This window comes from Pteropus medius, unplaced genomic scaffold (genome assembly GCF_902729225.1).
Source record: "Pteropus medius unplaced genomic scaffold, Ma_sr-lr_union100, whole genome shotgun sequence".
Taxonomy (NCBI): Eukaryota; Metazoa; Chordata; class Mammalia; order Chiroptera; family Pteropodidae; genus Pteropus; species Pteropus medius.
This window is the reverse complement of record NW_024349519.1, coordinates 28,470,982-28,490,183: the sequence shown is the minus strand read 5'-3', so window position 1 is coordinate 28,490,183 and position 19,202 is coordinate 28,470,982. Positions and strand designations below refer to the sequence as shown.

General features: G+C 55.4%; 2 protein-coding genes across 6 annotated transcripts; one reads left to right on the top strand and one right to left on the bottom strand.

Moving 5' to 3' along the window:
- Positions 1–24: 24 nt before the first annotated feature.
- CC2D1A (coiled-coil and C2 domain containing 1A) lies at positions 25–14,545 on the top strand. 5 transcript variants are annotated; one of them, XM_039882746.1, is made up of 29 exons: positions 25–156; positions 1,531–1,666; positions 2,664–2,773; positions 2,866–2,931; positions 3,206–3,340; positions 3,429–3,663; positions 6,444–6,568; positions 6,875–6,947; positions 7,116–7,187; positions 7,278–7,408; positions 7,488–7,560; positions 8,252–8,385; positions 8,730–8,841; positions 8,923–9,095; positions 9,840–9,962; positions 10,049–10,107; positions 10,195–10,311; positions 11,470–11,543; positions 11,617–11,675; positions 11,782–11,833; positions 11,916–12,015; positions 12,117–12,207; positions 12,518–12,655; positions 12,742–12,806; positions 13,378–13,441; positions 13,532–13,658; positions 13,733–13,809; positions 13,894–13,941; positions 14,022–14,544. In XM_039882746.1, the coding sequence occupies exons 1-29, from the start codon at positions 97–99 to the stop codon at positions 14,040–14,042; spliced, it is 2,850 nt and encodes a 949-aa protein (XP_039738680.1). In that variant the 5' UTR covers positions 25–96; the 3' UTR covers positions 14,043–14,544. The 5 variants fall into 5 exon arrangements, with proteins under 5 accessions (XP_039738680.1, XP_039738681.1, XP_039738682.1 ...); XM_039882747.1 differs by having other exon boundaries at positions 8,727–8,841; positions 12,745–12,806; XM_039882748.1 differs by having other exon boundaries at positions 12,745–12,806; positions 14,022–14,048.
- A 467-nt stretch (positions 14,546–15,012) lies between these two features.
- On the bottom strand, positions 15,013–19,143 carry PODNL1 (podocan like 1). Its single transcript, XM_039882835.1, has 9 exons — positions 19,138–19,143; positions 18,943–19,093; positions 18,579–18,643; positions 18,340–18,449; positions 17,927–18,083; positions 17,560–17,675; positions 16,433–17,090; positions 15,586–15,734; positions 15,013–15,446 (listed from the first exon to the last, which is right to left on the bottom strand). The coding sequence occupies exons 1-9, from the start codon at positions 19,141–19,143 to the stop codon at positions 15,296–15,298; spliced, it is 1,563 nt and encodes a 520-aa protein (XP_039738769.1). The 3' UTR covers positions 15,013–15,295.
- Between the last annotated feature and the right edge of the window lie 59 nt (positions 19,144–19,202).

Here is a 19,202-nt window from a genome sequence, read left to right as displayed (position 1 = left end):
GCTCAGGAAAGGCGCGTGCGCAGCTATAGGGCCCGGGGGAAGAGGCAGGGCAAGGCGAGGCGAAGGGGCCGGTGGTCCGGGCATCTTGCCTGGAAAATGCACAAGAGTAAGGGACCCCCTGGACCCCCGGGCCGAGGCGCCGCCGCCGCCCGCCAGGTGAGTCTGTCTTTACCACTACCCACCCCCCCCACCCCCACCCCCCGGCTACCCGAGGAAACCCTCCCTATCCCTGTCACACATTTAGGGGAGGGCCCTACCTCCCAGGGGAACCTGATCGCCACTCCTAGGTGATCCCTGATCCCCGCCTCCCAGGTGAGGTTCTATTCCCAAAGTGTGGCCTACTGGCCCTGGCTCCCCAGCTCGTGGCGCCCCGCCCCAGGCTCAGGGCCACCTGTTGCTGCAGCAGCTCCAGTCCTGGAGGGGAAGGCCTCCACCTGGGGTAAGAAGGACAGTTACTGCTCCCCAGGCCTGAGCACGCTTTGAATCCTCACATCAGCCAGGCCAGGACAGACTCTTTTTATCCCTATTGTACAGATGAAGACACTGAGACCTAGAGAGGTGAAGACACCTACCCAAGGTCATAAGAATTAACAGCTTGGCCAGAGTTAAGTGCAAATCCAGAGCTGCTGCCATGAGCCCACAGGAATGTGACTGGATCCCTTCTCCCTGCCCCATCTCCTCTGCCTCAGGCACTGGAAGAGTTGGATTTTTCTCAGTGTTGACATAAGGCCACAGCTTAGTGCCCAGGTGTTCGAGTCTCGCCAACCTGAAGATCCCTCTTGACTTTTGCACGTTGGATTCTTTATTTTGCAGCTCTCAGCCTCAGTTTCCTCATCTGTAAAATGGAGGCTCTAAGAGTCCTTATGTCACAGGACAGTTGTGAAAATTCATTGGGACAGTTTATGAAAAGTGCTAGAACATAGCACTCAATATGTGATACTATATTATTAGAAGGAGCCATATGTGACTCATTATTTTGCCATTTTTGACCCAGAGAAAGGGCAGTTTTGTAGTTTGACCTAATGTTATCACGTTGCGATGGGTTATTAATCAGGATAGGATAGAAGGATGGGTCTGTTAATCGCAAAGACCCCACTTTCAACGTCTATGTTATTGTCAGGGCTTCTGTTTGCTCATGATGCCTCCAACCTTCCTGCATGGCCCCCTCTGCTGAGGATACTGGGAGGAAAAGCCCAGGTGTGCAGAGTAGTTGTGCTTTGGGCAGAGTGAGGGGCCTTCTTTCTCCACTGCACTTGGCTAGCAGTGCATCATGGGCGCAGGCTCAGTGCGGGGAGTTGGGTCTCCCCATCTGCCCTTTGCCTTGTGTTGGTCTATGCCAGGGAGCCTGGCCCATCTTGGACACCTGTTGCATTCTGGGCTTGTTCTAGCCTCTGGCACTCCCCAGGGAAATGGCTTTCACCAAGAGGCCTGGATTCACTTCCTTCTGAGGGGACTCTGGGTTCATTGTGGCTGCCTCTAGCCAAGCGGGATGCATCCCAAGGTCTGACTGGACCCTTGCTGTTCCTACAGCTGGGCCTGCTGGTTGATCTCTCCCCGGATGGCCTGATGATCCCCGAGGATGGAGTTAACAATGAGGAACTAGAGGCTGAGTTCTTGGCTTTGGTGGGGGGCCAGCCCCAAGCTCTGGAGAAGCTCAAAGGCAAAGGTGAGACCCTCAAACCACCCTGGAGCATTTCCTGAGCTCCCACTGTGGGCAGGACTCAGAGCTGGGTGCTGGGGAGATGGGGGAAAGGAGACAGAGAAGGTCCCTGCCCTCCTGGAACCTACAATCTGGGTTAAAGGTTAAGTGATCAATTCTGGACCCAGAGTGAAGGTTAAATCCCAGCTCTGCCTCTTACTGGCTACGTTTTAATGCGTCCTAATACCTGTGTGGGCATCGGTTTTCCCATCTGTAAAATGGGAATAAAGCACACTTACATCACAGGAGTTAATCTTCTAGTGTTCATAAAGTACTTCACACAGGACCTGGTTATTAGTCCAACCTGCTATCTTATGATCAGAGCTGGGATGGCAGAAGCACAGAGTGATGGGAGAGACTTGTCAGCTGGGGCGGGATTCCCTGAGGAGGCACCTGTGATGGGGAATGCCACGTGGAGTTAGGGAGCACTCCTGGGAAGGTCTACAGCATAGGCAAAGGCCCTGGAGGAGTTGGCAGGGTACAGGAGACTCCACAGTAGTTGTATGGGGCTGGGTCCCAGAGGGCACACGGAACTTTTACACTTTCTACTAATTCAGTTGATCCTCATTATTTATGAATTCTGTATTTATGAATTCATCTACTGGCTAAACTTTGTTTAAAACTCCAAATCAATACATGTAACTCTTTTGCAGTCTTTTTTGGACATACACAGATCCATAAAAAGTTTGAGTCACCCGACTTGCCCAGTGTCACACAGTGAGAAATTTCCAGAGCCAGAGTTTGAACTCAGCCTCGATAAGAAAGGGATGAGGCCAGCGAGGTCAGCTGGGGAGCGGGGCCATGCCTGGCAACTTGAGGGCAGTGGGGTGCCATAGAAGGACCAGGAGGGGGACATGCTACCCCGCTGCCTGCTACCCTATTTGTTAGGGTCATGGGTGACTGGGACAGGAGGCTGGGGACTCTCAAAGGATCCCAGTCCACCTGGTGCCTCCCTCTGCCACAGGACCCCTGCCCATGGAGGCCATTGAGAAGATGGCCAGCTTGTGCATGAGAGACGAGGATGAGGAGGAGGGGACAGACGAGGAGGATGTGGAGGCTGATGATGACCTGCTGGTGAGCATCGAGAGCGGAGCAGGGGGCTGTTCCCCCATTGTTGCCTGGTCCATTGGGCCCTCACTCAGGCCCCTGGCCTTTTGTCCCTACAGGCGGAATTAAATGAGGTCCTTGGGGAGGAGCAGAATACTTTGGAGTCCCACCCTCCTGTGGCCCAGGTATACCTCCAACAACCCTGCTCCCTGCAGCCCAGGTTCAAGGCCCTCGCTTACCCCATTTAGCCATGCAACCTCAGGCAGGTGATAGAACACCTCTGAGTCTCAGTTCTCTGTACTGGGAAAGTGGATAATAAATTCTGTCCTGCAAGGGTGTGGGCAACTGGCTCAGGGGTCATACACCTGGTGTGCAGTAGGCTCTCAACCAAGGAAACCTTCAGGGTGGGCCGAGTTGGGTTACCACCTGCCCACACCATGCCCCTGGCCCCTCCCACAGCCAAAGGCCTCAGCCCCCAGCCCTGGGATAGAGGCCACCTTGCAGGAGAGGCTGGCCCTTTACCAGGCAGCAATGGAAAGTGCTAAGCAAGCCGGAGATGGTGCCAAAATGCGGCGCTATGACCGGGGACTTAAGGTAAACAGGCAGATGGGAGGGTTCCAGGACCCCACCACCTCAGCCAGCTCTGGGCTCCTCTGAAACCCACATTTATGCCTTCTCCCAGACACTGGAAAACCTGTTGGCCTCTGTTCGGAAGGGCAATGCCATTGATGAAGAGGACATCCCACCACCTGTTGCCATGGGGAAGGGCCTGTCGGCCACACCCAGTCACACCCCTGCACCCACTCCACCAGCCTCTGTGAACCTACCGGCCCCAGAACCTAGGGTCACAGTGGAGAGTCTTCCTCCTGCTCCCCCAGCTTTGTCCCTGGGCTTGGCTAGGCCGCAGCTGCCCCTAGGTAGGCAAAGGGCAGGGCTGGGCTGACGGGATGTTGGGGGATGTATTCAGCGCTTGGCTTCTGGGCAGGGGGCGGGGTGGGGGGCGGCCTGGGAAGGGGCGTGGCATGGTTCAGACTCTGTACTGATTGTTAGATATTGTAAGCACCCCTCCTCTTCCCAGGTGTGCATGCTCCTGGAGTTCATTAAAACCTTTTTTTTCTTTTCTTTTCTTTTTTTTTTTGTGGTAGTGGTAAAATATATATAGCATAACATTTGCCATTTTAACCATTTCTTAGTGTGCAATTGACTGGCATTTCTTACATTTCCAATGTTGTGCAACCATCACCTGTAATTTCCCAAACTTCATCTCAAATAGAAACTGTGTCCCCATTAAACACTATCTCCCCATCCCCTCCCTTAGCCTGGGGTCATATATTTTGGTTACAAACCTATTTGTCCTTTTATGTCTGTCTTCCTTCACTTAGCATAACATTGCAGCCTGTGTCAGAACTCAATTCCTTTTTAGGACTGAGTGACATTCTCACTTATAGAATTTTAAAGGAGTAATTCTCAAGTACTCAGCTTATCTTTTCACCTGGCTGGAGGAAGCATCTACCTAGAGGTTTACCTTCCCCAACCTCCCCCTCTTCAGTCTCCCGGCTGCCACTATAGGAAAGAAGTATTCACTCCTCTCCTTTCTGGAATCTGAACTCTGGGCCAAGCTTCAGGGGCAAATGCCGGGGGCTGGAGCTCATGAGACGACAGTAAAGGCTGGCCTGGGGTTGAGATTGGGAACACCTGGACGCCAGGTCTCTAAATCCTCTGCAGCCAGTCTGTTCTCTAAGGCATTGGTTTTGGCAATGTTCAAGAAAGCCTGTCTTCTGAAATTTGCAACTGAAACCACCTCAAATTTTTCAGGATAGAGTTTTTGGCATATAGGTTGGCAAGGATTCAGAGAATTGTGTGACAAGACTCTGTCCCTTCCCACCTGTTCGTTGTCGTGAAGCAGGTTTCTCTACACTTAAAAAAAAAAAATAGGAAAGAAGTGACTAGGGAAACAGGAGTTAAATGTTAGGAGGTGGACCCAGCCTCCACCATGGCCTCCAAGAACTACCCACCCCCGCACTTGGGCCCCCAAGCACCTCGACAATGTGCTCATGCACACAAGCCTTCCACTGGTCCCCTTCGGTTTTAGGCTGGGCTGCAGCCCCGCAGTATTGCTCCATCCGCTGTTCTAGCAAGAAGTGCCTTACCAATAAAATTTTACTCCTGGGATGTAATAGCTGTATATCAGAAAGCTTGAGAGATATTTAGGCTCTGCTGAATTATGTGCTAAATTTAATCGTAACAATAGTTCAACCTCAGAAGAAAATTTTTTTAACACTGAGAGAGGCTTGGGATGACAGTAAAGGAAACCAATCACATGTCAAGGTATTTTGCTTCAACCTGCAGATACCTTCTCAGGCAGCTACACCTAAACTTAAAGCAAAGGGTCCAGTTGTTTCTCTAGGTCGTGTTGCTAGGATTTGTGGACACTGGGTGGTGTATCTATTGTGCTTTGTTTTTTTATACCATCAATTGTACCTATCCCTTTCAATTTAGAGATACTTCCTCTGAAAATGTATTGCACATATTATTTGAAACTGTTACATATTTTTTAAATAGCAGTTTAATCATCTGTTTCTCAACTTTGCTGATATACCAGATGAATGTATTTTGGTTGCAAATGTATGATAGGGTGGTCAAAAAGGGCTTTCAGATACATACATAGATCATATCATGATAAAATTCTGTGGGGGACATGGATAGAAATAAGAGAAGATGTGAAATTCCCAGCTGCTAAAAGTGAGCCCTGAGAAATATTTTATAAGTAAATATTGGTACATACCCAAAAGAATTGAAAGCAGAAGACATGAATAGTATTTGTATACCATATTCATAGCATTATTCACAATAGGTAGAAGCGACCCCAGTGTCTACTGGTGGATGTACGGATAAATAAAATGGTATATCTGCATTATAGAACATTATGCAACCTTAAAAAGGAAAGACATTTTGACACATGCTTTGATGTGGATGAACCTTGAGAATATTATGCTAGATGAAATAAGTCAGTCACAAAAGAACAAATACTGTATAATTTCACTTAATGTGATGTCCTTAGAGGAGTGAAATTTAGAGACACAAAGTAGAATGGCGAATGCAAGGGCCTGGGGAGGGGGAGGAGGAGTTAGTGTTTAAAGGGACAGAGTTTCATTTTGGGAAGATGAACAAGTTCCAGAGACAGATGGTGGTGATGGTTGTACACAACAACATGAATGTGCTTACCACCACTGAACTATACCTTAAAAAATGGTTAAGTTGGTGAATTTTACCTTATACATATTTAGCCATATTAAAAAAAATGAATATGGGTGAGTTTCAAATTACGGTGCTAGTTAAAAAACATTAGGTTTAAAAGAGTGGTGTCTTGGTTTTCTTTTTCAAATGTCTATTTGGCAAGACACTGAGAATGATAACCTTGGCCACTTTTGAAACTTAAGATGAAAAATTTTAGATGTCAACTTAAAAATGCAGAAGGGTACATAAAATTTTCCAGAATATTTTGGAGGGCACAACAGCAGTGGCTCCGGAGTCTGCCAAGACTGAGTTGAGTCCCCGTCACACGTTCTTCAGGCTGTGTGGCCTTGGGAAGACGACATCCCCTCTCTGAGCCTTAGTTCTCACATCTATAAAATGGGCCTAAGAACAGCCTTTGTTGTGAGAATAGAAATGGTTTGTATGCTGTTCCCCCTCCCAGGTCCTTGCAGCACTAGCCCCCTGGCCCAGTTGCAGAGCCTCCAACGCGAGTATAAGCTGGCCGCCCTCCATGCCAAGCAGCAGGGAGATACCTCTGCCGCCGCCAGACACTTCCGTGTGGCCAAGGTGTGTCCTACTGACAGATGGTCGCGTGGTGAGGACAGGATGCTTCCAACATTGCATGGTGGCAAAGAACATGGGCTCTGGAGTCAGACCTAAATTTGTATTCCAGCGTGGTCTCTCCCTCGGTATCATTTGCCTCAGTTTATCCTTTCTGTAAAGTGGGTCTAAGTGTCAAAAGGGCTTGAGCAAGATGGTGCAAAGGAAGGGGCAGAGCCGGGAGTCACCTGTCACACGGCAGGGCATGGAGGCTCCTCACAGGGTCCTGGCTCCAGCTGCAGCCTCCTCCATTGATCTCCTTCCTTCTCACAGAGCTTTGATGCTGTCTTGGAGGCCCTGAGCCGGGGGGAGCCTGTGGACCTGACCCGCTTGCCCCCTCCACCTGGTAAGGACCCCACCTGCCCACCCTCCAGACTTTTGGAGGCTTCCACTGACTTCTTCTTGATGCTGCCACCCTCTTCGGTCAGGCCCAGGGACCCGCTCAGGCCACCAGCCTGGGCATGGGGGTGGCTGCAGGCAAGCCCCTCATTGCGCTGGACTTCTCTGCCCCCAGACCAGCTGCCTCCAGAGCCACCATCACCGCCACTTCAGCCTCCAACTCCTGCCACAGTGCCCTCCACGCCAGGTAGGCTCCTGGGACACTCTGGGTGGGCAGACCTGGACAAGACAGCCTCCTCTTCCAAGACTCTTAACCCCTGATTTCCGTCTGGCCCAGAGGTTCCTCCACCCCCACGGACTCTGCTGGAGGCGCTGGAGCAGCGGATGGAGCGATACCGTGTGGCCGCAGCCCAGGCTAAAACCAAAGGAGACCAGCGGAAGGCTCGCATGCATGAGCGCATTGTCAAGGTGCATGGGGGCCGAGGGGGTGGGTGGGCAGCCTCTGGAGACCGTGCCCAGGGAGCCCTAACACCTCTGTCGCCCATAGCAATACCAAGATGTCATCCGAGCCCACAAGGCTGGCAGAGCTGTGGATGTGGCTGAGCTGCCCGTGCCCCCAGGTAGGCCCAGCCACTGCCCCACCCCTCCAGCCTCTGAGCCTTTGCAGGTGCCATTCTTTCTGATTTACAGGCTCAGGGAGCTGATTGCTACATGTTTAGGAATTCTGCAAGCTTGTTAGATAATTGGTAGCTTAAAATCAGTCACAATGGGAGTGTTTACTCTATGGAAATTGGCAAACACTAAGAATCAGGAGGTTTTATTTGAAGAACCTGTTGACCAGCCCACCGCTGTCTAATTCCTTCATTTCTTTGTTTGACTCACTCCTTCCTAGTCATCAGCTCTCAGCTTTACAGATACGTTCTCAGCCCCCGTCAGCCTCCCAGTGGGTTGGAGGTCTCCTCTGGGTTCTCAGAGCTGCCTGTGCATCCCACTGAGAACAATGATCTCCCTGTACTTTGGCCTCCCAGAAGTGCCCCGCAAGCCCAGGACTGCCCCTTGTGCCCAGCACAGCACCTCAACACAGTGCTTGCTTATTGGACTATGGTCAAGACCTGGGGTCAGGCGAGAGGAGCAAAGAGACAAGAAGGAGGTTGGCATGGTCTGGTGTCTTTATCAAACCGTCAGCAGCTCCTTCTTGCATATAAAGCGAATTCAAAGCCCCAGGCTCCTTTGGAGGGGGAGGAAACCACGTCTCCACCATCATGACATGGGTCTCTCTCCCTCCTGACTGGGCCCCAACTGGCCACCCAGGCTTTCCCCCGATCCAGGGCCTGGAGGCTTCTGAGCCCACCCAGCCAAGCCTGGTGGGGGTCCTGGAGACCGCCATGAAGCTGGCCAACCAGGATGAAGGCCCCGAGGATGAAGAAGATGAGGAGCCTAAGAAGGTGCGAGGGGCTGGAGCCTTGGGGTGAGGCAGGGAGTGGCAGTAAAGCAAAACCTGACAATCTCAAACTTGAGCCAGAAAGAACTGGCCTCACGTCCCATGTAGCCATAGGCACGTCATTTTGTTCTCTGAGCCTCAGCCTCGTCTGTAAAGTGGGCACAGTCATCATCCTTATCTCCCAGGGCTGTTGCACAGATTCCGTAAGGATAGGACCATAGGTTGTGTTCAGTGCTGAGGAAACAAACTAAAATGGTCACTGTTGTCAGCATCAGGCTCTGACCATTTGGGGAGTGGCCTTGTCATAGGTGCTGGAAAAGCTCTGACTTCCTCTCCGTCCCTCAGCAGCCCAACAGCTCAGTGGCCCCCACTGCCCAGCCTAAGGCCCCACCCTCAAGAGCACCCCAGCCAGGATCCACCCCAGCAGCCAAAGCAGCCCCCAAAGGCACATCCACCAGAGGTAGGTGCCCCCTCCCTCCCCTCGCTGCCCATTGCCTGGCCATAGGCTGGGCAGCACCTGCAGATACCCCTGCGCCCATAGCCCAGCAGCAGCTGGCCTTCCTGGAGGGACGAAAGAAGCAGCTCCTGCAGGCCGCACTGCGCGCAAAGCAGAAAAATGACATGGAGGGCGCCAAGATGCACCTGCGCCAGGCCAAGGGGTTGGAGCCCATGCTGGAGGCCTCACGCAACGGGCTGCCTGTGGACATCGCCAAGGTGAACCCTCTAGGCCTGCTCGACCTTCCCAGGATCTCACCCATCAGGCTCTGGCCACTTAGCAGCCATGTGACTTGGAACATATTAGGGTGCAGGTTATGCTGCTATAACAAATAGGCTCCTCTCAAGACAGTGGTTAAACAAGACAGATGTTTATGTTTCTTGCATTTAACACTCAGGGTACTCTGGGTTCTGAGAGATAAGCCCTCCAGGGCCCGGGCTCTTTTCATCTTGTTGCTCTGCAGCACCTGAGGAGCTTATCCTTGTCCACGTGGTGCAGCTGGACCACTGCTATGTCTGCATTGAGCCTATAGGAAGCCATGAAGAAGAAAAAGGGCAGGCTAAGCAGTTTCCTCTGAAGAAAGTGGATGGAGTTGCCATCACTTCTGCACACTCCCTATACGCCAGAACTGAGTCACATGGCCACACTTAGCTGCAAGGGAGTCTGGGACATGTAGTCTCCTGGGGGGGCTGTCCTTTGCCTAGCTAGAACTCCATTACTAGGGAAGAGGGTGTGGATCAGCTTTCGGGGAAACAGTTAACAGGTTCTGCCACTTTGGGCAGGACCATCCATTTCTCTCTGAGTGTCCAGTTTTTCCTTGGGGAAGAAGAAAGCAGGGGCAGGGGATAGAGTGGTGGTCAGGCGAGGCCTTTCCCAGGAGGGATGATGTTTCTGCAGAGCCCCAGGTGGGTCCCCTCATTGCTGACCAGCAGGCCCCTCCCCATGAGCCTGGTCCTCCCCAGGTACCACCTGCGCCTGTCAACAAGGACGACTTCACCCTGGTCCAGCGGCCTGGCCCTGGTCTGTCTCAGGATTCTGCTCGGCGCTATGGTGAACTCACCAAGCTTATAAGGCAGCAGCACGAGGTGAGGGGGCCCCCAGCCCAGGTCAGCAGGGATCCCCCAGGGTCATGGACCCCCATCCTTTCCCTCACTGTCTTCTGCCTTCCTAGATGTGCCTGAACCACTCTAACCAGTTCACACACCTGGGCAACATTGCCGAAACCAGCAAGTAAGTGCCTCCACGTCCACCTCAGATGTGTACACCCCCAGCCCATCTCCGGGACCAGGGACCTGAGCGGGGCCCTCTTGCTGGCAGATTTGAGAAACTGGCGGAGGACTGTAAGCGGAGCATGGAGACTCTGAAGCAGGCATTTGCCCGGGGACTCCCCACGCCCGCTGCCCACTTTGAGCAGAGGACCTTCAGCGTTATCAAGTAAGGCCCTCATGGCCCTTGGTGGCCCCTTTGAGGAAGAGTTTACTCCTTCCAGAACCTGTCAGAGGACTTGCCTCTGCAGGAGAGTTTAGGCAGGTGGTGTTGACAGTGACACATTTGGAAACGGGGAAGATCTGCTAAGCGCAGAGATGTGCCTTTTCCCAGGGGGCATGTGTGAACCCATGGGATGGTGGTTATTGGTCCTGCTCCACTTAAGTCTTCTTAATCCTGGGAAGTTCAGATTTTTTTTTTTTCCCCGCTTGCACATGAAGTTAGGTGCAGCCACTGGGGTAACCCAGGAAAACCTACACCGTTTACTCTGGCACCCCATCACTTTCTTTCCACCCATTGTCCCCACTTTGCTCGCCTCCTCCTGCCACATGGGGCTCTTTTTGGTCCCTCAGACACACCAAGCATGTTTCCACTCAGGGCCTTCGCCCCAGCGGTTTCCCCTCCCCAGACTCCATGTAGCATCCCTTTCTTAACATTCAGAATCACCTATGTTGTCACCTCCACTGAGAGGCCCTCCCTGATCACCTTGTCTAAAGCAGGTCCTCCTGAGCACACCTCAGTTTACCCCCTATTTTAATTCTCTGTTGCTTTGTTTTTCTGTTTATATACTCCTGGTCATCTGTCCATTCGGCCAGCTCAGGCTCCATGAGCACAGAGACAGGGTCTCTCATTTACTTCTGTATCCCCAGCAGTGAGAACATAGGCTGGCATATAGTAGGGGCTCCAGAAATACTGTCAAATGAAGGGAGGGTCCTCCAGCCACAAGGTCATTGGCTGGCATATGGTATGTGCTCAAGTAATGTCAAGCGAAGAGAACGCTCTATAGTAGCTGGGGCACTGGCTGGCACATAGTAGGAGGCTCTGGAAATCCTGTTAAATTAAGGGAAATTCTCACAGCAAGGCCACTGGCTAGTGCAAAATAGGTACAAAATAAATATGCACAGACTGAAGAAAGGACCCAAAAGTTAGCCAGTGGCAGTACTGGACAGAAAACTCTAGTTTGTCAGATTCTAAAACTGGAGCCCAGGAGCCGAGACACCGTCAAAGGCCAGTGTGGGGTTTGTTCCCTGCCCCCGCTCAGCAAAATGAAAGCGGGCAGACAGTGGCGCTGAGGTGCTCCTGTCTCCCTACCTGCCCTCCCGCAAGGATCTTCCCCGACCTCAGCAGCAATGACATGCTCCTGTTCATCGTGAAGGGCGTCAACTTGCCCACACCTCCAGGTGAGGGGGCGACAAGAGGTCAGGGCCATGGGGACTACCTCCCTGCCCAGCCCTCACCCTCATTTGCCCGCAGGGATGTCCCCCGGTGACCTGGATGTCTTCATTCGGTTTGACTTCCCCTATCCCAATGTGGTATGTGGAAGCCAAAGAGAGATGGGCTCAAGCCCCGTCAGACTGGGGAGTGGGTAGGGCAGGGGTCCCCAGCCCCCGAGCTTTCCTGCCTCCTATCTGGTCCCAGGAAGAAGCTCAGAAAGACAAGACCAGCGTTATCAAGAACACAGACTCCCCTGGTGAGAAATGGGCAGCAGGTGCCCCTATCCCCTGTAGAAAGAACATGAGACCATAGTCTGACATCCTTCCTTCCCCGGGCAGAGTTCAAGGAGCAGTTCAAACTCTGCATTAACCGCAGCCACCGAGGCTTCCGAAGGGCCATCCAGACCAAAGGCATCAAGTTTGAAGTGGTCCACAAGGGGTGAGCTGGTGGCGGGGAGGGCAGGCACTGCATGGGCTCTGGGGGTGAGGGAGCTCACTCTGGCCAACCATCTTTCCCCCCGCCCCCCATCACACACCCAGGGGGCTATTCAAGACCGACCGGGTCCTGGGCACAGCTCAGCTGAAGCTGGATGCCCTGGAGACAGCCTGTGAGGTCCGGGAGATCCTTGAGGTGAGAGGTGGACATTCATCTGAATGCTACAGTATGACTGTGTCACTTGTTAACATTACTCAAGTACTCCCTGCCCTGAGCCTCTTCAGGGGCCCTTCTGCTGACCCAGCCCCTCTCCTGGGAGTCCCAGACCTCCCCACTCCCAGTATCCTGCTCCATTAAGACCAGTTGGTGTCTCAGTCATAACCATGGGCCCATATTTTGGAAATTAACCTGGTTCTCCCTGATTCCAGCCCTGGACCTCCAGCCCTGGTTCTCCAGCCACTTCCCACTTCCCACTTCCCAACATCCTCCCCTCACTCCCAATCAGGTCTTGGATGGTCGCCGGCCCACAGGGGGACGGCTGGAGGTAATGGTCCGGATTCGAGAACCGCTGACAGCCCAGCAACTGGAGACGACGACTGAGAGGTGGCTGGTCATCGACCCCGTGCCAGCAGCTGTGCCCACAGTGAGACCCCCCTGCCCAGCAGCAACCCCAGGGATGGAGGGAATCAAGGGGGCCAAGCTTCATAAGACTGGTTTTGTCCTCTGAAGCAGGTTGCTGGGCCTAAAGGGAAGGCCCCTCCCGTGCCTGCTCCTACAAGGGAGCCAGGAAACAGGTAGGTGGTTGGGTCAGGCCATGCCAAAAAGAACCCCCCTCTACCCACCTCCGCCCTTTCTGGACAATTTCTTACCAGGCACAAATTGAAGCATGTCTCTCCCCTACTTCAAACCTTTTCTGACTCCCCTTCTCCTAGAGGATCCAGTTTAAACTCCTCAGCTTGATCTTTCAGACCTTTTTTGATCTGATCATTGTCAGTATATCTGGCCTTCTCTCTCCCCACTTCTTCCTGTTGGTTCTTGGCTATCCCTAGTTTTCACTGTCCTCTGGGCTTCTTTGTTACAATGCCCTGAGTACCACTACCCTCATACTTGCTTCTTGCTCCTCTGCACAACTCTGACTCCTGTGGGTCCTAAATTGGTTATTGCTTGCTTCAGGAAGCCCTCCCTGACTTCTTGGTGTCACAGTTGCCTGGGTATACAGCCACCATCACTACAAGGTTGTGGGCTTAGCAACATAGTGGAGGGCCTGGCTTATCTCTGGCTATTCCCCCGTGCCCAGATTGTTGAATTAACGGGGTCAGGGATGAGTAAGTCATGCATTCCCTCATCCCTGTCCCCACTTTGTAGATCTGCCCGGCCCCTGCATAGCCTCAGTGTGCTGGCCTTTGACCAAGAACGTCTAGAGCGGAAGGTGGGTGCCCACCAACTGGGCTCGGTGGAACAGGATTGGGGTGTCTGCAGGCTCAGGCTGGGCCTTCACAGCCCCCTCTGCACCCCCCAGATTGTGGCCCTCAGGCAGGCGCGGCGGCCCGTGCCCCCAGAGGTGGCCCAGCAGCACCAGGACATCATGCAGCGCAGCCAGTGGCAGAGGGCACAGCTGGAGCAGGGGGGCCCGGCCATCCGGCGGGGTAGGAACTCGAGGACGGGCACGCTGGGGAGGGACGATGGCAGTGGCCCCATCCTGACTGCCTCCCCTCCTCAGAATACATGGCCCAGCTGGAGCGTCAGCTACAGTTCTACACAGAGGCTGCCCGGCGCCTGGGCAATGATGGCAGCAGGGTGAGCCAGGCAAGGTCTGGATGTGGGCACTGGGGGGGTAGAGGCTGCCAGGGGCTGCCCGCTGACCACCTGTTGGACCCCCAGGAAGCTGCAAAAGAGGCACTCTATAGGCGGAACCTGGTTGAAAATGAGGTGAGCAGCTCAGGTGTTGTGGGGTGGAGGGTAGGCAGCTGAGGCCGTGGCCTTCCTGACCCCAGCATCCTCTCCTGTAGCTGCAGCGGCTCCGTAGGTGAGGAGCCGATGGGGCTGGCGGCCCCTGGAGATCGGGCAGCGGGCCTGAGGCCCCAGTGCTGGGAGGAACTGACATAGCTACAGCCTCAGACCAGACAAGCAGACAATCAGCGGACAATCGGCTCTGGATGCACACCTCCCCCGCTGGGCCCACCCAGCCTGGCCAGAGCCTCCCGGTTGGGGCATTGGGGATGATGCCTGCCAGCCAGCGTGTGCCCCCTCGCCCAGGCCTGGTTGGGTCGGCCCCGGAGAGTCCCGTTTGCACAGCCCAGAGGTGTCCGGCCCCTGGCCTGCCCCAGAGGTGGGAAGGTGGCTAGGACCAAGCTCCGAGGGCCCTTGCAAGCACTTTACTTCCTGTCCCTCCCTAGCCTTAACCCTGAAGCCCACCCATATCCCAAAGAAGCCTCTGAGGCCAGCCGAGGTCTGGCTGACCCCGCTGGGGCTATTCTGGCCCAGCTGGACCGCAGAGCTGATACACGGAATAAACAGCCAGGGCCACACCCAGCTTCTACTGTCCTGCCTTTGTTTCTTGCCCTCTGTGGCTAGGCTGGGTCTCCCCATGCACACGCTCCCCGGGGTAGTAGAAGGGCAGCGTCTATGAGAGGAGCGTGTGCTGAGAAGGGCAGTGTCTGTGAAAGACACGTTCGACTCTCATGCGAAGGCCCGTGCATCTGTCATGGGTCCATGCTGCCTGAGGGCACCTGCTGTACTATGCATTTCTTCAGCCAGTGGCTCTGGGCGTATCTGGGTTTAGACCTGTGATCGGGCTGTACCTGGAGGTGCTTGGTGACTTGCATGTGTGCAAATCTAAGGCCCTGAAATCTAGCCCTACTGCTCACTAGCTTTGGGATCTGGACCAAATTGCCTGACCCACTTAGCATTCTAGAGCCCCAGTTTCCCCCGCTGGACACAGGGATTGTGAGAACCCCTCCAGTTCTACAAGGTGAAGGGCACCTGGTCAGTGATGAGCACTTGAAAAGATTAGGCTTTATTGTTGCTGTCACCATCTGTGCGGGGAGTGGGAACGTGGCTGGCAGGGCCAGTGTGGTCTATGCACCTGGTGTGTGAGCTGCATGCCTCAGTCCCTCTCTGCATGCAGAGGCGGTGCCCCAGCTTCCCGGCCAGCACAGGTTGGATAGGCTTAGCCCTCGAGGCCTGGGAGAGCTAGGTTGAGACCCCAGGTGGGTGCTATCTCCTTAGTCCATAGCCCAGCAGAGCCCCAAGGCTCTGGATCACTCTTCCAGATCCCTCTGGCTCAAGGACCCCAAGCCCGAGGCTGACGTGGAGCTGTGGGTGGCAGCTGGACCAGGACCTGCTCAAGGTTATCCGTCGTGTCCACCACACGCAGGTGTGGGAGGCCCAAGAAGGCTTCGGGTGCAATGCTGGTCATGTGAAGCCTGTTGGCCCTGGACCAAGAGGTGGGCATGAGGGCAGAGGCAAAGGGAGGGGGCCACAACCCTGACCCCACTGGGCTTACTGGAGTCCTCCGCAGCCCACCAGGGCCTTCCCTTGCCCCCTAGACCCACTCGGCCACCCTCAGGGCACCTGAGGAAGAGGGCTCGCAGGCTGGGCGTGCTGAGGAAGGCTTCGGGGCCCACGTGGCTGATGCGGTTGCTCTGCAGGCGCAGCTCCTCCAGGGTCTCGGGCAGGTCGGGGGGTACAAAAGACAGCTCATTGTGGCTGAGGTCCAGCACCTGGGCAGGTGGGCAGAGATGGCCCCATGGCAGCCCCAGGTCCTGGGCCGCTTGCTCAGGCAAGCCCCAAACCATTCTTCTCCCAGACCCTCCTCTCTTCCACGCCCAGCCTGGTCCTTCTACCCCTTCCACTCCCCTCTTCATGGCTGCTGATTTCCTCCTCTCAACAGAGGTAAACTGAGCCCTTTCTGGGGCAGGCCCTGCTGTAGGTGCTGGGGGCAAAAACAGGTTCCTGCCTGCTGTGGGAGGTGTTAATGCAGCTAGTCATGAAGATGGCACTTCTTCTGCATCCTCATGCTCTTCTATTATTAACTATGATTGTTATCGATCGCATTCTCCCTAACCAGGGTGTCTGTGCCTGAGACTAGGAGCTGCATCACTGTGCCCAGCAGCATCTCCAATGCCTAGAGCGGTGCCTGGCACCCACAGATGCTCTAAACTTGAATCAACAGTGGTCAGAAGGAGCTAGAGGTCACGGTGTTCACTGGGGAGGTGGAGTGGGGACCAGGCGGCAGAGCATAGCCAAAGGCCTGGAGGCAGGATCTATCTTATCCACCCCAGAGCTGGTCCCTGTGGCGGGTGCTCTTTGTAGTATTACCTAAGGGCCTTCTGGAGGAGGAGCTGGGTAGGCAGTGGGATGGAAGGGCCATGGGGGCAGCCTGGGGATAGTCAGTGTGGCTAACCAGCCCACCCCTGACCTGGAGGGCCTGTAGCTCATGCCAGGTGCCAGGCCCGATGTCGCCCACCCGGAGCCGGTTGTGTGCCAGGCTGAGTTCCTGTAGCTGGTCCAGGCCAGCCAGTGGCTCAGGCTCAAGAGCCCGCAACTGGTTGCGCTGTAGCCGCAGGGTGTGAAGGCTGGTGGGCAGGCCTGGGGGCAGCTGTGTCAGCTGGTTGCCAGCCAGGTCTAGGCTGCGTAGGGCTCGCAGCCGGCGGAAGGCTCGGTGGTGCACGCGGGCGCTGACCAGGCGGTTGTAGGCCAGGTTGAGCTCGGCCAGGCCTGGCGTGGAGGTCAGGTCTCGGGCACCCAGCATGGCCACGCGGTTGTGGGGCAGCACCAGGGACCGCAAGCGGCGGGGCAGTGCCAGGGGCACACGCTCCAGCCTGTTGCCGTAGATGTGCAGTGTGTGCAGGACCCGCAGAGGTCGAAGCGCCCCAGTAGGCAGCCCTGCTGTCCCCAGCTGGTTGTGCTGAAGCAGCAGGTAGCGCAGTCCCTGCGCCCTGTGCAGCCGCGCCGCCTCCACCTGCCGGATGCGGTTCCGGCCCAGATGCAGCACAGCCAGGGTGTGGGGCAGGCCAGCAGGCACTGCTGCCAGATGATTGTGGGACAAGTCCAGGTACTCGAGGCAGTGCAGCTTGCTGGTGGGGGAGAGGGCCGGTGTTGGTCTGGGCCCACAGCATAGGGGACCAGAAGGATCTTGGGGGTACAGGAGGGCTGAGGGGTGGTCCTGAGAGATGTCAACTGGAAATTCCAACTTTTGGGTGGTGAGTTGAGAGATCTGTGTGGGAGGTAAACTTGGGGTGATCAGGACAGCTTCTGGCCTAAGAGTTAGAAGTGGGGGTGACCAGGACAGAGTTCTGTATCCAGATCTACATCTGGTAGCTGTGACATTGGATGACAAGATGGAAGCACAGGGTAGTTGGGAGTGAGGATGGCTGCCTGGTGCTCGGCCAAGCCTGGAGCACAATAGGCACTCACCAAATGAGGCCATGGGTTAGGAATCATAAGAGAGGGGTGGAGGGGACAAAAGGTGAGAGCCTCAGACTCTGAATCCTCAGACCTCACTGCCAAGATCCTTGTACACTATCCTACCATCTCAGGCCCCACCTGAAGGTAGTGGCATCAAGGCCACTGTCTGTCAGCTGGTTGTGCTGGAGGTAGAGCTCACGGAGGTGAGTCTGGCGGCTCAGGGCTCCTCGGGGCACCTTGGAGATGAGGTTGTTCTGGGAAGCGAGAAAAGAATGAGACCAAAAGTCTGGGCAGACGGCAGCTGGGAGCCACAAAAGGTTCTTGAGTAAGGGAGTGATAGACGAGCTGGCTTTAGCAAAGCTATTCAGAGAGTACTTATGACCAACTTGTGCCAGTAGAAGAGACTCAGAGAAAGATATTTCCAACTGCTGGAATTCTGAGGAGGCAAAGGTGAAGGGGTTCTGAGGAGGTGGGGCCAAGGGGTCGTGAGGTGAAGGAGGGGCACCTGCAGGTGGAGACGCTCCAGAGAGGGTGGCAGGCTGGGCGGCAGGTAGCTGAGCTGGTTGTTGGAGAGGCTGAGGGTAGTGACGGCCTCGGAGCCGTGGAAGGCATCGGGGGGCAGACCGGCATTGCTCAGCTGGTTGTTGTGGAGGTACACGGACCTAAGGGGAGCCAGGCTCCGGCCACCAGCCTGCCCCCGAGCTCCCCACTGCCCCCCACTCCCACCCTGCACCCTAGCTCAGGGCTGCCTTCAGTGTGTGTGTGCGCGCGTGTGTGATTGTGTAGTTCCCCAGAGCATCCAGGGCCCTGTCTCCCAGAGACCCCAGGGCAGGCTCATGACCCACCTCAGACCCCCACGGTGGGGAATGACTTAGGCGTGCCTGAGGCCTGGGGGGTCTGGGCTGGGCCAGGGGCTACCTGAGTGCTGGCTTCTCCCCAAAGGTGAGTGGGAAGATCTCCGTCACTTGGTTGGCAGCCAGATCCGCGACTCGGAGAGAACGGGGCAGAAACTGGGGGGCCACCGAGAGCTGCGGGAACACAGCGTACTGGTCCTGGTGGTCCCCTTCCAGCCCCATGCTGTCCCCTCTGCAGTCTGTGCTGTGTGATCCTAGACGGGCCAGGCCTGGGGCCGAGTAGGGGGTCAGTGGGGGGTTCACCTTATTGTGGGCCACGTAGATGTGCTGCAGTTGGGTGAGGGACTCGAAGGCTTCGTCGGGCAGTCCTGGGAGCAGGGTGGGCAGTGAGGGACCCCAAGCCTGGTGTGGGGTAGTGAGCAGGGGTGTCTGTGCTCCCAGTGCCCCAGGGATCCTGGCCAGGGACTGGCAGAGGCTTCTCCAGGCACCCCCACTCCCTGTCCACAAAAGCCACAGCCAACCCCCATCCCCTGAGTTTCCATCCTGCTCAGCAAAGGGCAGTTCTGGGAACTGCCGCAAAGCCGCCCACAGACACAGTGGAGGGGGGTGAGGGAGAGGGCCGCTGGGACCACGCCAGGGAGGAGCCGCCTCCTGCTGTCCCCCTCACCCTCAGAAGAGATGAGATTGTTGTGCAGGTTGAGGGTCCGCAGACTGCTGAGGCGTGACAGCTCGTTGTAGGGGAGCTCCTGGAGCTGATTGTTCTGGGGGGCAGGGAGGGCATTCGCACCCCGACCCCGATGACCTGAGTCCTCCCAGCCCTATTCTCAGCTTCCTATCACCCTAAGCAAGAGAGCTTCCATACCCCCATCACCCTGTAACCAAAAGACATTGTTTCCCAACACCCCGTCTGCCCCTACAGTTGACTCC

What these genes read in the sequence shown, in the direction of transcription:
- CC2D1A (XM_039882745.1), top strand. Translation starts at nt 97, where the DNA reads ATGCACAAGAGTAAGGGACCCCCTGGACCCCCGGGCCGAGGCGCCGCC. An exon ending in CACAGTGCCCTCCACGCCAG is followed by an intron (nt 7,188 to 7,277) that starts GTAGGCTCCTGG and finishes CGTCTGGCCCAG; the next exon opens with AGGTTCCTCCACCCCCACGG. An exon ending in AAGATGAGGAGCCTAAGAAG is followed by an intron (nt 8,386 to 8,726) that starts GTGCGAGGGGCT and finishes TCCGTCCCTCAG; the next exon opens with CAGCCCAACAGCTCAGTGGC.
- PODNL1 (XM_039882835.1), bottom strand. An exon ending in GGGGAGAAGCCAGCACTCAG is followed by an intron (nt 18,084 to 18,339) that starts GTAGCCCCTGGC and finishes GGCTCCCCTTAG; the next exon opens with GTCCGTGTACCTCCACAACA. An exon ending in CTGCGAGCCCTCTTCCTCAG is followed by an intron (nt 15,447 to 15,585) that starts GTGCCCTGAGGG and finishes CTCTTGGTCCAG; the next exon opens with GGCCAACAGGCTTCACATGA.